At 36.7% G+C, this 13349-nt stretch overlaps 1 protein-coding gene across 5 annotated transcripts; it reads right to left on the reverse strand.

Moving 5' to 3' along the window:
• Positions 1-327: 327 nt before the first annotated feature.
• Positions 328-12588, reverse strand: LOC125874739 (uncharacterized). Of its 5 annotated transcripts, none has more exons than XR_007447297.1 (9): positions 12281-12588; positions 11897-12073; positions 11640-11789; positions 3289-3390; positions 3136-3206; positions 2908-2975; positions 2170-2264; positions 1954-2033; positions 628-686 (listed from the first exon to the last, which is right to left on the reverse strand). XR_007447297.1 is itself a non-coding variant. In XM_049555754.1 (8 exons), the coding sequence occupies exons 1-8, from the start codon at positions 12497-12499 to the stop codon at positions 684-686; spliced, it is 870 nt and encodes a 289-aa protein (XP_049411711.1). In that variant the 5' UTR covers positions 12500-12588; the 3' UTR covers positions 328-683. The 5 variants fall into 5 exon arrangements, 2 of the variants coding, with proteins under 2 accessions (XP_049411711.1, XP_049411710.1); XR_007447298.1 differs by lacking the exon at positions 628-686 and adding an exon at positions 992-1010; XM_049555754.1 differs by lacking the exon at positions 2170-2264 and having other exon boundaries at positions 328-686.
• Between the last annotated feature and the right edge of the window lie 761 nt (positions 12589-13349).

Here is a 13349-nt window from a genome sequence, read left to right on the forward strand (position 1 = left end):
CTTTTGGTTATAGATTTAAAAACCCTATACAAATAATTTGATTTGATATTTGAAAAATGCAAACCAATCCAATCCATATACACCCCTTTTTCTAATGATGAGGTATTTTTGTTATAAATGATCAGAACATGAAATTTAAGGCTCAGCGCATAGGCTTATCAAAGACACCAAAATGAATCATACAAGTAATACAAAGCAAAGACTTCGTTTCTGTAGTTAATTTTGCAACGTGAAACTTCAGGCTCAGAGCATAGGCTCATCAAAGACCCCAAAAGGAATCATGGTTACTAAACCTGTGGCTTCTTTTGACCGTCTATACATCATGATTCATGAATGTGTGAATTTACATCGACAACTAGAGATTTCCAAAGAATTCCAGATTCTCCTGGTATATAATACTGCGGCACCTTGTATTTGTTAGTTTACTCTCCAAGTATGTCAACCGCCAATGCATCAGTCAATATCTGAGAGAAGCTGCTTCATTTTCTCATACGTCATAAAGACAATACCAATACTAGGCACAACCTTGTAATATTCAGGCAAAATTCCTCTATATAAACCACGTAGGCCTTCTGTCCGGATAATATGACTGAATGTACCAAACAAACCAGTCTTATAAACACGGGCCCGACCACCTGCTCCTTCCAATTGTATTCGGCGCCTCACAAGATCCAAAGGGAATGTTACTGCAAACGCATCCATAAACATAAACATGAAAATGCTAAAAACATTGACCAGGTTTAAGTAATGAATTGAAAAGCAATTGATCCACTTACGACAATCAATAATATCAAAATGGGAACACCAAAAGTAATTGCCCATTCACTAAACATCAAAATAAATTAGAAGCCAAAACATGTGCCAGTTAGTGTTAAGCTATTAAGTAGGAGAGCCATCATGACGTGTAGGTATGGTGCCTCAGTAGAGCAAAGTGATGCGACTCTAAAAGAAGTGCTCGCTACAGTGGCGCAAGTTTTAGAGGCATGAGATGAGAGCTTCTGTATGGATTTCTGTTGTACTCGAGAAAAACAATGAAAAAAAATGAAAGGAATCTAAATTACTATCTGCATAAACAGATGGAGAGGCAGTATAACTGTAAACTGTATGCTGCTACGATACAAGAAAAGGTGGAGAGAAAAATAGGTCCTAAATGCCCTTTCGCTTTGCTCCAGGAAGGTTCCTCATCTTCTTTCTTGATGATTAAAAATTCCATCAATTTTTGAGTTTTAATTTCTTCTCTTGCGCCCTCATCCTGTAATTGTTCAACTTCTCTCTGTCTGATTTCTTTTCTTCGTGTTCTTCATCATCCTCCCCACTTTGATCTTTCTCCTATTCCTTCTATTCTGCTAGCTCTTCTACAGCTATAGTGTGTGTTTTTGTTCCTCGATTTTTACCAACCGCCTCAGGATAGTTTTGTAGCACTTCTTGCTTTTAAATCACGGGGGCTTGTTCAATGGAATAACATAAAACCGACTGGGACTACTTCAACTATTTTTATATCCCAATTTGATCTCTCTATCTGTCAATATACAAGTTTCTATTCTTTAGACAGAAATAGCATAATACTGGGATGATGCATCTAATCTGGTAAGATGATAATAATAAAGCATGCTCCACAATGCCGAAGCCTCCTATTCTAAACCAACAGATGCTTAATTGGGACTTCAAATATGCAATGGGAGGGAATGGACTGCAATCATGAACTTCTTATATGTTTTCTCCTTTCACTTTGTTAACTTGTTGTTTAGTTGGTGCAATTGACATTCATTTAGTTGCCCAGTGCATTCATGTTATTTCTCTGCTGTCTCTTATCTTTTTTTTTAGGGTTTCTGCGAAATACACAGAATTGCCCATATTTTACACACAAAGACCAGCATAAACAGAGGTAATTCTTGACTGGTCCTACAATTGATTTTTGTAACAGAACATTTCAAGCCTAATTGAGAAGCATACCTCAATGAGGAAGCCTCTCACACTTCGATAACTGCAAATACATATGGCTCCCGTGCAAATATCCACCATGGTGGAGCCAACTGCATGTTTGAAGATGCAAATTATCCAATTAATGAATGAGACGAATACTATATCTGACATTTCAAGCCAGAAACAATAAGTTAGTGTCGAGAAAGACAAGGAAGCAAATTATTTTTTAGGAGTGAACTCTCTTACTAAATTCAAATGCCAGATAAAAGTGCTCAGTCTCAGGCTCTAAGAGTCGGTCCAGTTAGAAACTTAGTGAGGAGCCAGAACCCTAACCTGCCTCTCTGCATCAAAAGCCATGAGACAGCTCCATGCATCGACATCTACATTCAAATACCTGAAATTTTGTCTAAGAGTATACTAGTTAAGGGTAAGGCCTAATACTGTATATGTAGAACAAAGTTAGTGCCCCACCAATTTTGCGCTGGAGAAACAACTTGTTGACCACAATGTCAGCTTTTCTATTTCTTCATCTATTTTGTAAAGAATATATAGAATCACAATTAAATATTCCATTTGTTTTGATGTGGAGAGCTAACACAACACATGTATCAAAGAGAAGTATAATATAGAAAAAGTTTCATATAAGGTGCCAGACTGCCAGGAGACATAGCCCAGAGGAAGATAAACAAGTCTTTTCTTTGCCCCAACACATATGGAATAGGAAGCATGTAGAAATTGAAAACTTTGGCAATATAGATATGTCTCCATGTAGTAACCAGACTTTGAGATCAAAAATTTCAGAGGCAACAACACACTAAAAGAATGCGGTGATCAACACCCAACAAGCTGGGGGATATTAGACAAAATTCAAGAAATATAGTTAAGACAATACTTTTCCTCATCACTATTTCCCTGTATAGAAATCAAAACATAATTGGAAGCTCAAAATTTCTACCACGTTTCATGTTACATCAGATTACTAACCTGTTGATGACGCAACACCTGAAAGACTTCCACAAGCAAGGCTGACCAAGACAGTTGAATCATCTGGTCTGATATCAAGAAGTGTGTTAATATAATTCTATCTAGAGGTTAATACAAAAGGAACAAACTTGAGAACTAACCAGTGAATAGCAGAAGATTTCATGGATAATGATCAAGAAAAAAATGATAAAAGAGAGAACAGACAGTACCACTCTTATCAAATATTACCTATGAGACTGCCAGTACGATCTCACAGTGTCATAAACAGAAAAGCTGATTGCCAAATTCGGGCCTACCCCCTTCATGATATTGAGATATTCATTCAGCATAAAACAGGAAACACTATTCAGCAGAGAGAATCTTAAGGACAGGAAGAGATACCAATAGAGTAGCACCCATTCCTTTATATAGGCCGGCTATCCCTTCTTCCCTACTGATGGTTTGTAATGCATGCCATATGCCTCTGTAATATATTACATTTGTCTGCAGAACTCAAAATGAGCAAAAGAATAAAATACAGGACATAGCTTAAAGGATATAGAGCAACCCGAGCTATTTGAAAAAATAACCAAACTGGGCAATGATAATTTGTGTAACTAAACTATGTAAGAATAAACCCCTTCAACATTTTTGCAATTTATGTACAGCTCATTTACTAGTGAATAATTAAAGAAAAGAGCTTCCTAAAGCTAACATCTAATCTATATAAAAAGTATCTATTAAACAAGTGTTGTCAACGGCTCACCTAACGCGTTTAAACCCTAAAACCAGTTGGAAAACAGACCAAGTTCATGTTTCGCTTAGTGGACATATCAGCGAATCCACCAAGGCTCTAAGGCACATTTTTCATTGCCAATGGGCATAATCTTTGAAGAGATAACTCTAAACAATAAATATCATTTTATTGATTTTAGAATAAGTAAAAGTAAGATTGAATGCATGCACTGCCAGTTTAGTCAAGATGAGGAAAGTGATGTTGAGGTGAAAGTAGACGGAATTGTGGACATAAATGCAAACAACTATTAGATATCTAAGCTCATTGTTACAGATGAAAATGTTACACATAAAATTGCCCCTAGGGTTTTGGTCTAGTAGTAAGAGCGCAACTCATAATGTGAGGGTTGGTGGCCACACGTCTTGAGTTCAAATCAAGTCTTGCCGCAGACAAAGGCCTGCTATTTAAATGGAAAAGGGTACATGGGTGGGTCCATTAACTATCGAGTTTCGAATGTGCACCACTGACACTCGAGGATTTCTCAATTGTCATGAATAAATCAAAATCAAATGGTTTGAATAGAGAAGTGCTGCCAAGATGTCTAGCAAAGTGAAAGATAAGCTCTATATTAGCTACAAACAAACAAATCTATGAGTGAATGTTGGGCAAACTAAAGCCAAATACATCCACAAGATGAGTGTCACATCGATGTGGTATGATAAGACAAATATGCGGTTGTACAAAGATTCTACACGATTAAAAATGACCAAATTTTCCGGAAAAGGTGCAAATAACACACATTGAGGATGAAATAATAGAATGTCACTTGAGAAGATTTGATCATGTCCGGCATCAATCTTGAGATATATTGATCCATGGATATTAAAAAGAGACGAGGTAGACCTAACATTACATGGGAGGTAGTTATCTAGATAGATCTAAAATTTCTTGAAATCATAAACTTGGCAAAATATATGGGTCTTGCTAAACTACATACATGTAATAGAATAGCAATATACGCATTTTTTAAACTAAATTGCCCTTGCACCTAACTAAAATATTGGGACTTTAAAAGTAGTTTGATATTCAAATATTGACCTAATAACATTTTTTATTATGAACCAATTTGATCCTCACCCCTCCACTGCCCACATAGTTAACTTAGAAATAAAACAAACTACCATAAAGAAGAGAAAAAGAAGAGCAAAAGGAAAAATCTTTTTTTTTCATTATCAAAAGAAAAATTTCAACAAAATAAATATTACTTGGTTGATAACAATGTTACTTAACCAACTAGTAGGGACAATTCTCCATCTATCTCTGTTTTTTGCCTGCACATCAGCTTCCTCCCAGCTATAGATTGCTTTAGTATTCTTTACATGCGTAGTCCATGAGATGCCTTTGAGATTTAAGAAAATCTTCCATAGTTGTCAATGACTTTGCAATGAAGAAATAGATAGTTAACTGTCTCAGCATTTTCCCCAAAGAAAAACCTAGGACAAAGTGGTATCCCTCTCCTCATCAGATTGTCGTGGGTGAGAGTAGCTTCCTTGACTAGCAACTAGATAAAGCAGGCAACTTTGTGCGGGATTCTGTTTTCTCCGATGCCTCTCCATGACCAGTTGTATGTGCACTGAGGTGTTCGATTCATCCACATGTAACCAGTGCTTACTTTGCACAGACCCTTCTTACTATCTTTCCACTTTAAGATATCTTGACCTACCTCGAGTCCATTGAATTGTTCGATGATACTGAAGAAATTTATTATTCTTTGGATCACACAGTCATTTAATTGTCTTCTAAAGTTGAAGCTTCATCCACGGGGTATCCAAAATCCTGCAACAGTCTTTTGTTGATGAGAGACTAATGCATAAATATCTAGGAACAAATTTTCCAGTCTTCCTGCCTCATGCCATTCAAATTTCCAAAAACCAGTTCTAGCCCCATTTACCAATATAATCTTAATGTTGGTTTTCAATTTACTCGAGTTATAGCCCTATTTACCACTCTAATCTGAATGTTGGTTTTCAATTTACTCGATAGTGTTCTGATAGAACTCTATAAACTAATATCATAGGATGTCATTATTTCTTTAGTCATCCAGTGGTCTTCCTTATCATACTTGGCATTAATAACATTCCTCCATCGAGCCTGGTTCTAATTACTATACTTCCATAACCACTTCATCCGAAGGACCTTGCTTTGGAATTTCAAGTTCTTGATTCTCAACCCCCTTGTCTTTTCCCAGTTATCATTGCTTCCCATTTGACCAGATTATAACTCTTCATTTCATTGTTTTCTTTATAGAGAAACCTCCTCCTCACCTTGTCCAATCTCTTGATAACCCCTGTTGGAATGGGAAAACAGACATCATGTAGGTTAGGACTAAATAAAGGATTGAGTTGATGAGACTTAGTTTGCCTCCCCCGGAGAGATATTGAGTCTCCCATCTAGCCAATTTCTTTTCTCACCTTTCAATTACACTATTCCATATTTCAGTTGATTGTTAATTTGCTCCCCATGTCATCCCTTGAAGAATGGTGGGTAGATTCCTCAATTCCCCACCTAGGATTGCATTCAAAATCTCCATGTTTTGCACTACATTAACAGGAAACTATTCCCCCAATTAATGTGCAACCCAGAAATCCCTTCAAAAAGTACCAAAATCACCCTCAAGGTCTTGAGTTGATTCAAACATCACATAGTATGAGAGTATCTCATCCACATATTGCAAGTGATCTTTAGGTTTTTTTGTCCAATTTTGGCCACATCAAATCCTCTAAGCCACCCATTCATGTTTGATATTTTGATCATGTTATCAAGACCCTTCATAGTTATTAAGAAGAGAAAGGGTGGCAAAGGATCTCTTTGACTTAAACCCCTTTGTGCACTGAAAAAATAACGTCAGTGAGCCAATTGATAAGCACTAAAAATCTCACAATCGAGATGCAGTGTTTGACCCATTCTATCCACTTCTTACCAAAACCTATTCTTTTCACAGAATCCAATAAGTACACCCATTTAACATGGACATATGCCTTCATTATGTCTCGCTTATACATGATTTCAGGTTTTTTCTAGTTGGTCGAGAGTCCACAACTTCATTAGCTATTATCATTGCATCCATGATGATGAATGTCATTTGTTGAGGATTAATCAACTTGGCTATCATAACTTTCAATCTTTCTATCAATACTTAAGCAAATAACTTGTATATACTGCCTATCAAACTTATTGGTGTAAACTGTAAAATCCCTCAACTATTTGGCTCCTCTTCTTTGGAATAAGAGTTATGAAAGTGGCATTAAGACTACTTTCGAATATTTTGTGTTCATGGAAACTCTGAAAGGCCAGCATGATGTCTTGCTTTTAGTATATCCCAACATTTCATGAAGCAACCCATTATGAAAAATATGGGCCCGGTACTTTGACTAATACACATCGTTTAAGACATCTCAAAACTTCACACTCCTCAATAACCCCTTATAGCATCTCTTTTTCCTCATCTTTTAGTCCAGAACAGTTAAGAACCAAATAAGTTGGGTCTCTAGCTTATGGTTTCAAAATACAACTTTCTGTAATATTCCACAATTCCACTTCAATTTTTCCTGGATCTTAAGATAATTATCCCTCAATCATGAGTTGGTCAATGTTATTGTACATTTATTGTGCATTTGCTATATACTGAAAAACATTAGTGTTTCTATCACTCTTTTAGCCACAATGACTTTGACTTTTGTCTCCAAGATATTTCTTCAGTTTTAATAAATTCCTCGTACTCTAGTAGACTTGTTGCCCTCCTTTTTGTCTCCTCTTTTGTCAGCCTTCTTTCTTCGCCTTGTTTCTTCTATCATAGTGCCAAACTCTACTACTTCCATTCTCCGCCTTCAAAAAAAGCTGAAAGAGCTCCTCCATTCCTTAATTCTATCATTGAATCCTTTTGCGCCAAGCCACCTATTTTCAAATTAAAGTAGCTTTTGTTCTTGTTCCATGCTCCCCCTTGTAAGACATTAGGTGAGTTATCATATCAATCCTAGAGGCTATCCTCCGGGTATTCCTTTTGAACAAACTATAATTGCAGCTTCAAGTTGTATATCAATCAGCTTAACTCTTCAATGACATCAGAGAATTTTCTCATACCCCTTGATCTTCTTGGACAATTTCTCTTTTCAGCTTCAACTTTGCTAGTATGTGTGGCCACATTAAAATCAACACATACTATACAAGGACCTTATTGCCCCTGTCTCCTCCCATATTAAATTTCTTTCTATGCAAGAGTTGGGAGCATATACCTCAATGATATGAAGAGAGAAGTCTTGCAATTATCCCTCAAATTTGCAAGTTAACAAGTAAGCACCTATTTTTAGGATTTCTCCCTTCCATTCCTGATAGTCCTATAGCAATAGTATAGCCCCTCCGGTGCTTCTAACTTTTAAGCAAGCAAATCTAACCCACCTCAAATTTGTTTCACCTCTTCAAATAAATTCCCCTCAAATTTAGTTGCAAGAATTTAGTTTCTTGCGGACAAATAATAGGTGCATTCCATTCTATTATTGAACTCTTGACCAATCTTCTTTTATTCCTGCTGCTTAACCCCCTAACATTCTATGAGAGTACATTGAAATTCATCAATTATTGCTTGTTTCAGTTCTCCCCTTCTATTCCCATTGTTTTTGAATTTGACATTGAGAGATACAAGACTTTTCAACTCTGAGAGCTTCTAAATCTTCTATTCTTACCAAAATTATCATTCTCCATTCTTCTTGTTTGCCTAGAACTATCCACCTGTAGAAGTAAGATTCTTCTTCATGGATATGGAAATTTGCTCCCAGCGCTTTGCCCAGTTCGATTATATTCTGCTTCACCCATAATGATGTTTCCCTTTCCTTGCATATTATTGATTGTTGTCGTTCCTTCCATTCTTTTAGGGTAGATAATGAGATTCTTAATCTTAAATGCAAAGTCTAGCCATCCAACATTAATGGCCAACTCTGGGATGACTAGGACAAATCTCCCCTATTATTAATAGTTACAATGCTTATAAACCTCCCATGTTCATTGTACTTTCTTGTGCAAAAATGTTGAACCCCTTTCTTTGCATTTTTCACCTTCTGGTCTTCTTATGGTAGCCAGAAGCTTCTCTTAGAATGGCACAAATCCACTCCATAATTTTGTGGCTCATGGCGAATCTCCTCTTCATCTTAAGGCTTCTCTCTACCCAATTCATACCAGTCTACATTCTTAAAATTCTATCTTGTAATATCAAACGACTTAAATCCTGCACTGAAATAGATAACTCAAGTTAGATAAGAAAAGAAGGTTGGGAACTCCGGCAGAAACCTAGTGGAGAGAAAGAAACCCCCCCCCCCTCTCCCCAAGGAAGTAGGAGCGAGTGTTTTGGAGAATGTGCCTGAGAGCATTTTTTTATGTGATGAGTTTCCAACTACCTAGATAAAAATGAACTACACATATTTTTAAAATACTTTCTTCCTTAAAACTAGCTCTTTGTTAGAGCTTAAAGTTTCAGCAGACCTTAGAATTTATCTTTCATGCGTATTTCTCCACTAATAACACTAATTATTGAAGCTCAAGAAAAAATTGCTACATTCCATTCACAACACTTGTCGTAATCCACATTCCATTCCCAATGCCTTTCCCCTGTCACCTAGGAAATGAGCATTGATGGAACATAATCAAAACAATCAGATTGAAAAAATGTGTTAGAACTCAACCAAGGACAAAACCTTGTATTTTGGTTGGGAAGAGGGTAGAAGGCAGAATGATACTCCTTGAAGTTTTGAACCAGTGGAGTGGGGCCGAAAGCGAAGTCAAAATTTCTATGGATTAAAAAAAAGTAAAAAAAAAAAAAGAAGGCTAAATACATAAAGGGGCCCCTAAACTTGTTTGATGTTGGCATTTTGACACTTGAACTAGGACTAGTACCTATAGAACACTTCATGTAGCACAAAATCGTTCCTATTAAACAAATTTAAAAAATTCAAACCAGATCTAGTGTGTGAGCTTCACTCTCATTTGAAGTGGCAAACCAAGCTAATTAAAAAAATACAAATTAGTGAAAAAAGAGATACACAAGATATTAAAAACAAAATGGTCAAAAATACAAGAACTAAAAAGGGTGAGGTGGTGACCAGAGAAGAGATGGCTACAACCAAATCTAGAGAATGAAAAGAAGCTGGTGGTGTTGGTGACAACAGCTAAATCTGAAGAATAAAAAGTAGAAAATGGTAGAGAAGAAAATAGAATGGCAGTGGGTTGATGAACAGAACTAAAAAGAAAGAAGGATAGAAGGGCATTTGGTACTGTTGGTACAAGCCAACGCGCCTGCCCATGGGACCAAGGTTTGATCCCAGCTAGAATCCCATTTTATTGTTTTGTCATCAAAAAAAGAACTGAAAAGGAAGAAGGTTGTGGCACCAATTGAATATGAAGACCACACAGGGAAACCCTATGCACAATGCATCTGCTTTAGTAAAGTCCGAGGAAGGGTAGCACCCCAAGGAATGTGATGTAGACAACTTACCATAATGCAAGCATTATTGGCTGCTTTCACGGCTTGAATCCATTTTATTGTTTTGTCATCAAAAAAAGAACTGAAAAGGAAGAAGGTTGTGGCACCAATTGAATAAGAAGACCACACAGGGCAACCCTATGCACAATGCATCTGCTTTAGCAAAGTCCGAGGAAGGGTAGCACCCCATGGAATGTGATGTAGACAACTTACCCTAATGCAAGCATTATTGGCCGCTTTCACGGCTTGAATCCATGACCTATAGGTCAGACCCCTTGAATCTAAAGAAGACTTCTAGTAACAACTCTACATCAGTTGTTCGATCAATATTTGTTAGGGAAACATGAACAATAATGACCTCAATTGCAAGACAAGAATCATCAAGAACTGCCACTTCAACTAGGGCAGAACTCCAGCTGCAAGAAGTCATATATCCTTGGGATATTCCACTCTTGTTAGTGGACAAAATGGTGTAGTGCACACTATAGAAAATGGTCAAATAGTTGCCACCATTGGTGAGACTATGGGAAGTGCAAGGACTACACAAATCATTCATGATGCAGAGAAACTATTAACAATGACATTGGAGAATTCTTGTGCACCTTCAACAATCTTTTGACCCTAAGATATTTAGCTTGACATTTAACTTCCTTTAGAAAATTCTTGAGATATTAATAGGGTCGTTGATGATCCTTGAAGTATTCTAAATCATGTTTCTTTGAAGTGGAATAAAGGAATTGAAGTGATGGTGTACTAGTTTTTGGTGGTGGATGAAGCTGTGAGGAGGTGGTGGCAGAAGAGAGTTAGAAGGAGAGTTTTTTCTTTTTATTTAAAAGAAGAACTTCATGTGCTCAGCATTTATAGAACAAACAATGTGTCATGTCAGTGAAAAGTGTCTGCCAGGTACAAATCTTGAGTGGTATAGGTGTTCAATAGTTACTAGTCTTAGTTTAAGTGTCAAAATGAAAATATTCGACAAGTTTAGGTGTGGCCTCTTAGGTATTTAGCAAAATAGAAATAGGAGAAAAAATTCATTGTTGGAGTCTACTGGATCATGCCTGAACATACGGCAGATTTGCTTAGCTGTTGGTTAGGCGAGGAGGAAGCAAGAGCTGGAAAAGATGGTGGAGGACAGTCTCAGCTTGCATCTAGTGGAACATTTGGAAGGAGAGGAACTAGGGGATCTTTGAAGGAAAAGAATGCACTATACAGAAGATTAAGTGGAAAGTTGTTACTTCATTAGGTTTTTGGTGTAAAGAACAAAATATAGAAGAGGAAATCCAACCAGTGGATTTAATAGGATCTTTGTAAGTATCTTTCCTCGTACACCAATTAAAAGTAGCATTTTTTATATTATTTTCCAAGGCATTGTGGATAATACATTAATTGGCAAATCAAAAGATGGTTCCAAAACAAAAATTGTTACTGAATCCAAATCAAATTTCCATGAATTAAATCAAAACGCCATCAGAACTCCACTCCACTCACCTGAGCAGCAAGGCGTGTCCTAACAAGATCCAAAGGGTATGTAACAGAAGCAGCAGTTATTCCAGCCAAACCACCACCTACAAGTCGTATACAAAGGTCTGCAGTTATATTCTCTCCCTGGCTTTCAATTCCCAAAATCAACTGCAACATCTGTTGCATATAATATGAAGAAAAAGCAAACATTTAGACTGATGAGATACGGAAATTATTGGCACTAAAATTTTGAAATACAGAATTCACAGAACGTTTGTACCAACATTCTTGTAGCGTTCAAATGCATAAAAGCTGATAGAGGAATATGGAAGCCGATGAGCAATTGTGACCAAATTACCCTTCCAAAATGCCCTAAATCCTTCTTCACGTACAATACGTGAAGCCTCTTGCCATATACTAGCCTTTTTTAAGCTAGCAGCATTCGCGTGCATTCCTTGTAGCTGTTACCGGCCAAAGATATAGAGGAAAATGGGCATAAGCTTCTATAGGTTTCTCTATGTATGACTCCATTACTTACTAATGAATTCAATAAAAATCGAATCGGAAGGATAAAAGATGATAGATGTCTTCTGCATATAACAGTGAAACCAAGTTTCACTTGATATTAGAATAATGAACCTCGAATCTCATCATGTAAAAATTAGAACCTGAAAGAGAATAGTAAGTCTCGCTAGAGGCGCAGTGCATGTCTTGCTGATGGCACCAGCAACACCACCGGCGAGAAGCTGAGGAACCGTTCCGATCTGAGACTGGTGACGGTGCTGAGTAATCAATTTCCGAGATGGTCCGCCGTCCACAACCACTGCTCCACCGGCAGCGCTTCCTCCTCCATCCATCACTACTCCTACCCTGGCTTCAGTCTGCATCGCACTCAAGCTATTGGTTTACGTCGATTGTTTTGCTACCGTCGTTTGAACTCAAGCCGACTGGCATATCTTAACTTTGTTTTTCCCAATAAACCCAATTACTTATCCACCCACCTTAACGTGCTCTAAGCTAATCCTTTTACCGCCTCTCACTTTACCGGATGTATATACGAAGTCAATGCATACATGTTATATGTTTAAATTTATAGTTCATTGACTTAAGTCATATGCAGTTCCTTAAAATTGTCCGCATATTTCATTTAAACCCTTCAACCTATATTTGTTCCTAGGGGTGTTCATGGTTTGGATAAAAATCGATCCAAACCGAAAAACCAAACCAAACCGATTTAATTTGGGTTTTGGTTTGGTTTGGTTTTAGATTGTTAAGAACCGATAGTATTTGGTTTGGTTATGATTTTGTTCGAAAAAAATCGAAGAAATAATCGAACCGAACCAACAAGTTATATACATAAATTTTATTATTATACATACATAATATATTATATTCATAAACAATTTTATAGATTTTATATATGTTTCATCAAAATTTATTTATAATTTACTTATGAAAGAAAAAATGTCTAAGGTGAGAACATTTTTCTTCTTGGTTTCATGTATATGAGTGTCTGTGGAAATTCTTTGTGGGACTGAAAATGTCATTGTCTCTTCCTTCTATGCCAAAATAGTGAATTTTGAAGTTTTATTCAGTAAATTCAATGATCAAAAGTTCTGTAATGCTAGTCATTCTAACTATTTTTTTGTTTGAATGGATTGTTGTTACTTTTTTCACGTTTTGAATGAATTGTTTTTTTTTATTTTTATGTATGGTTAATAACCGAAAAACCAAACC

The sequence above is a fragment of the Solanum stenotomum genome, chromosome 8 (assembly GCF_019186545.1).
Source record: "Solanum stenotomum isolate F172 chromosome 8, ASM1918654v1, whole genome shotgun sequence".
Classification (NCBI taxonomy): Eukaryota; Viridiplantae; Streptophyta; class Magnoliopsida; order Solanales; family Solanaceae; genus Solanum; species Solanum stenotomum.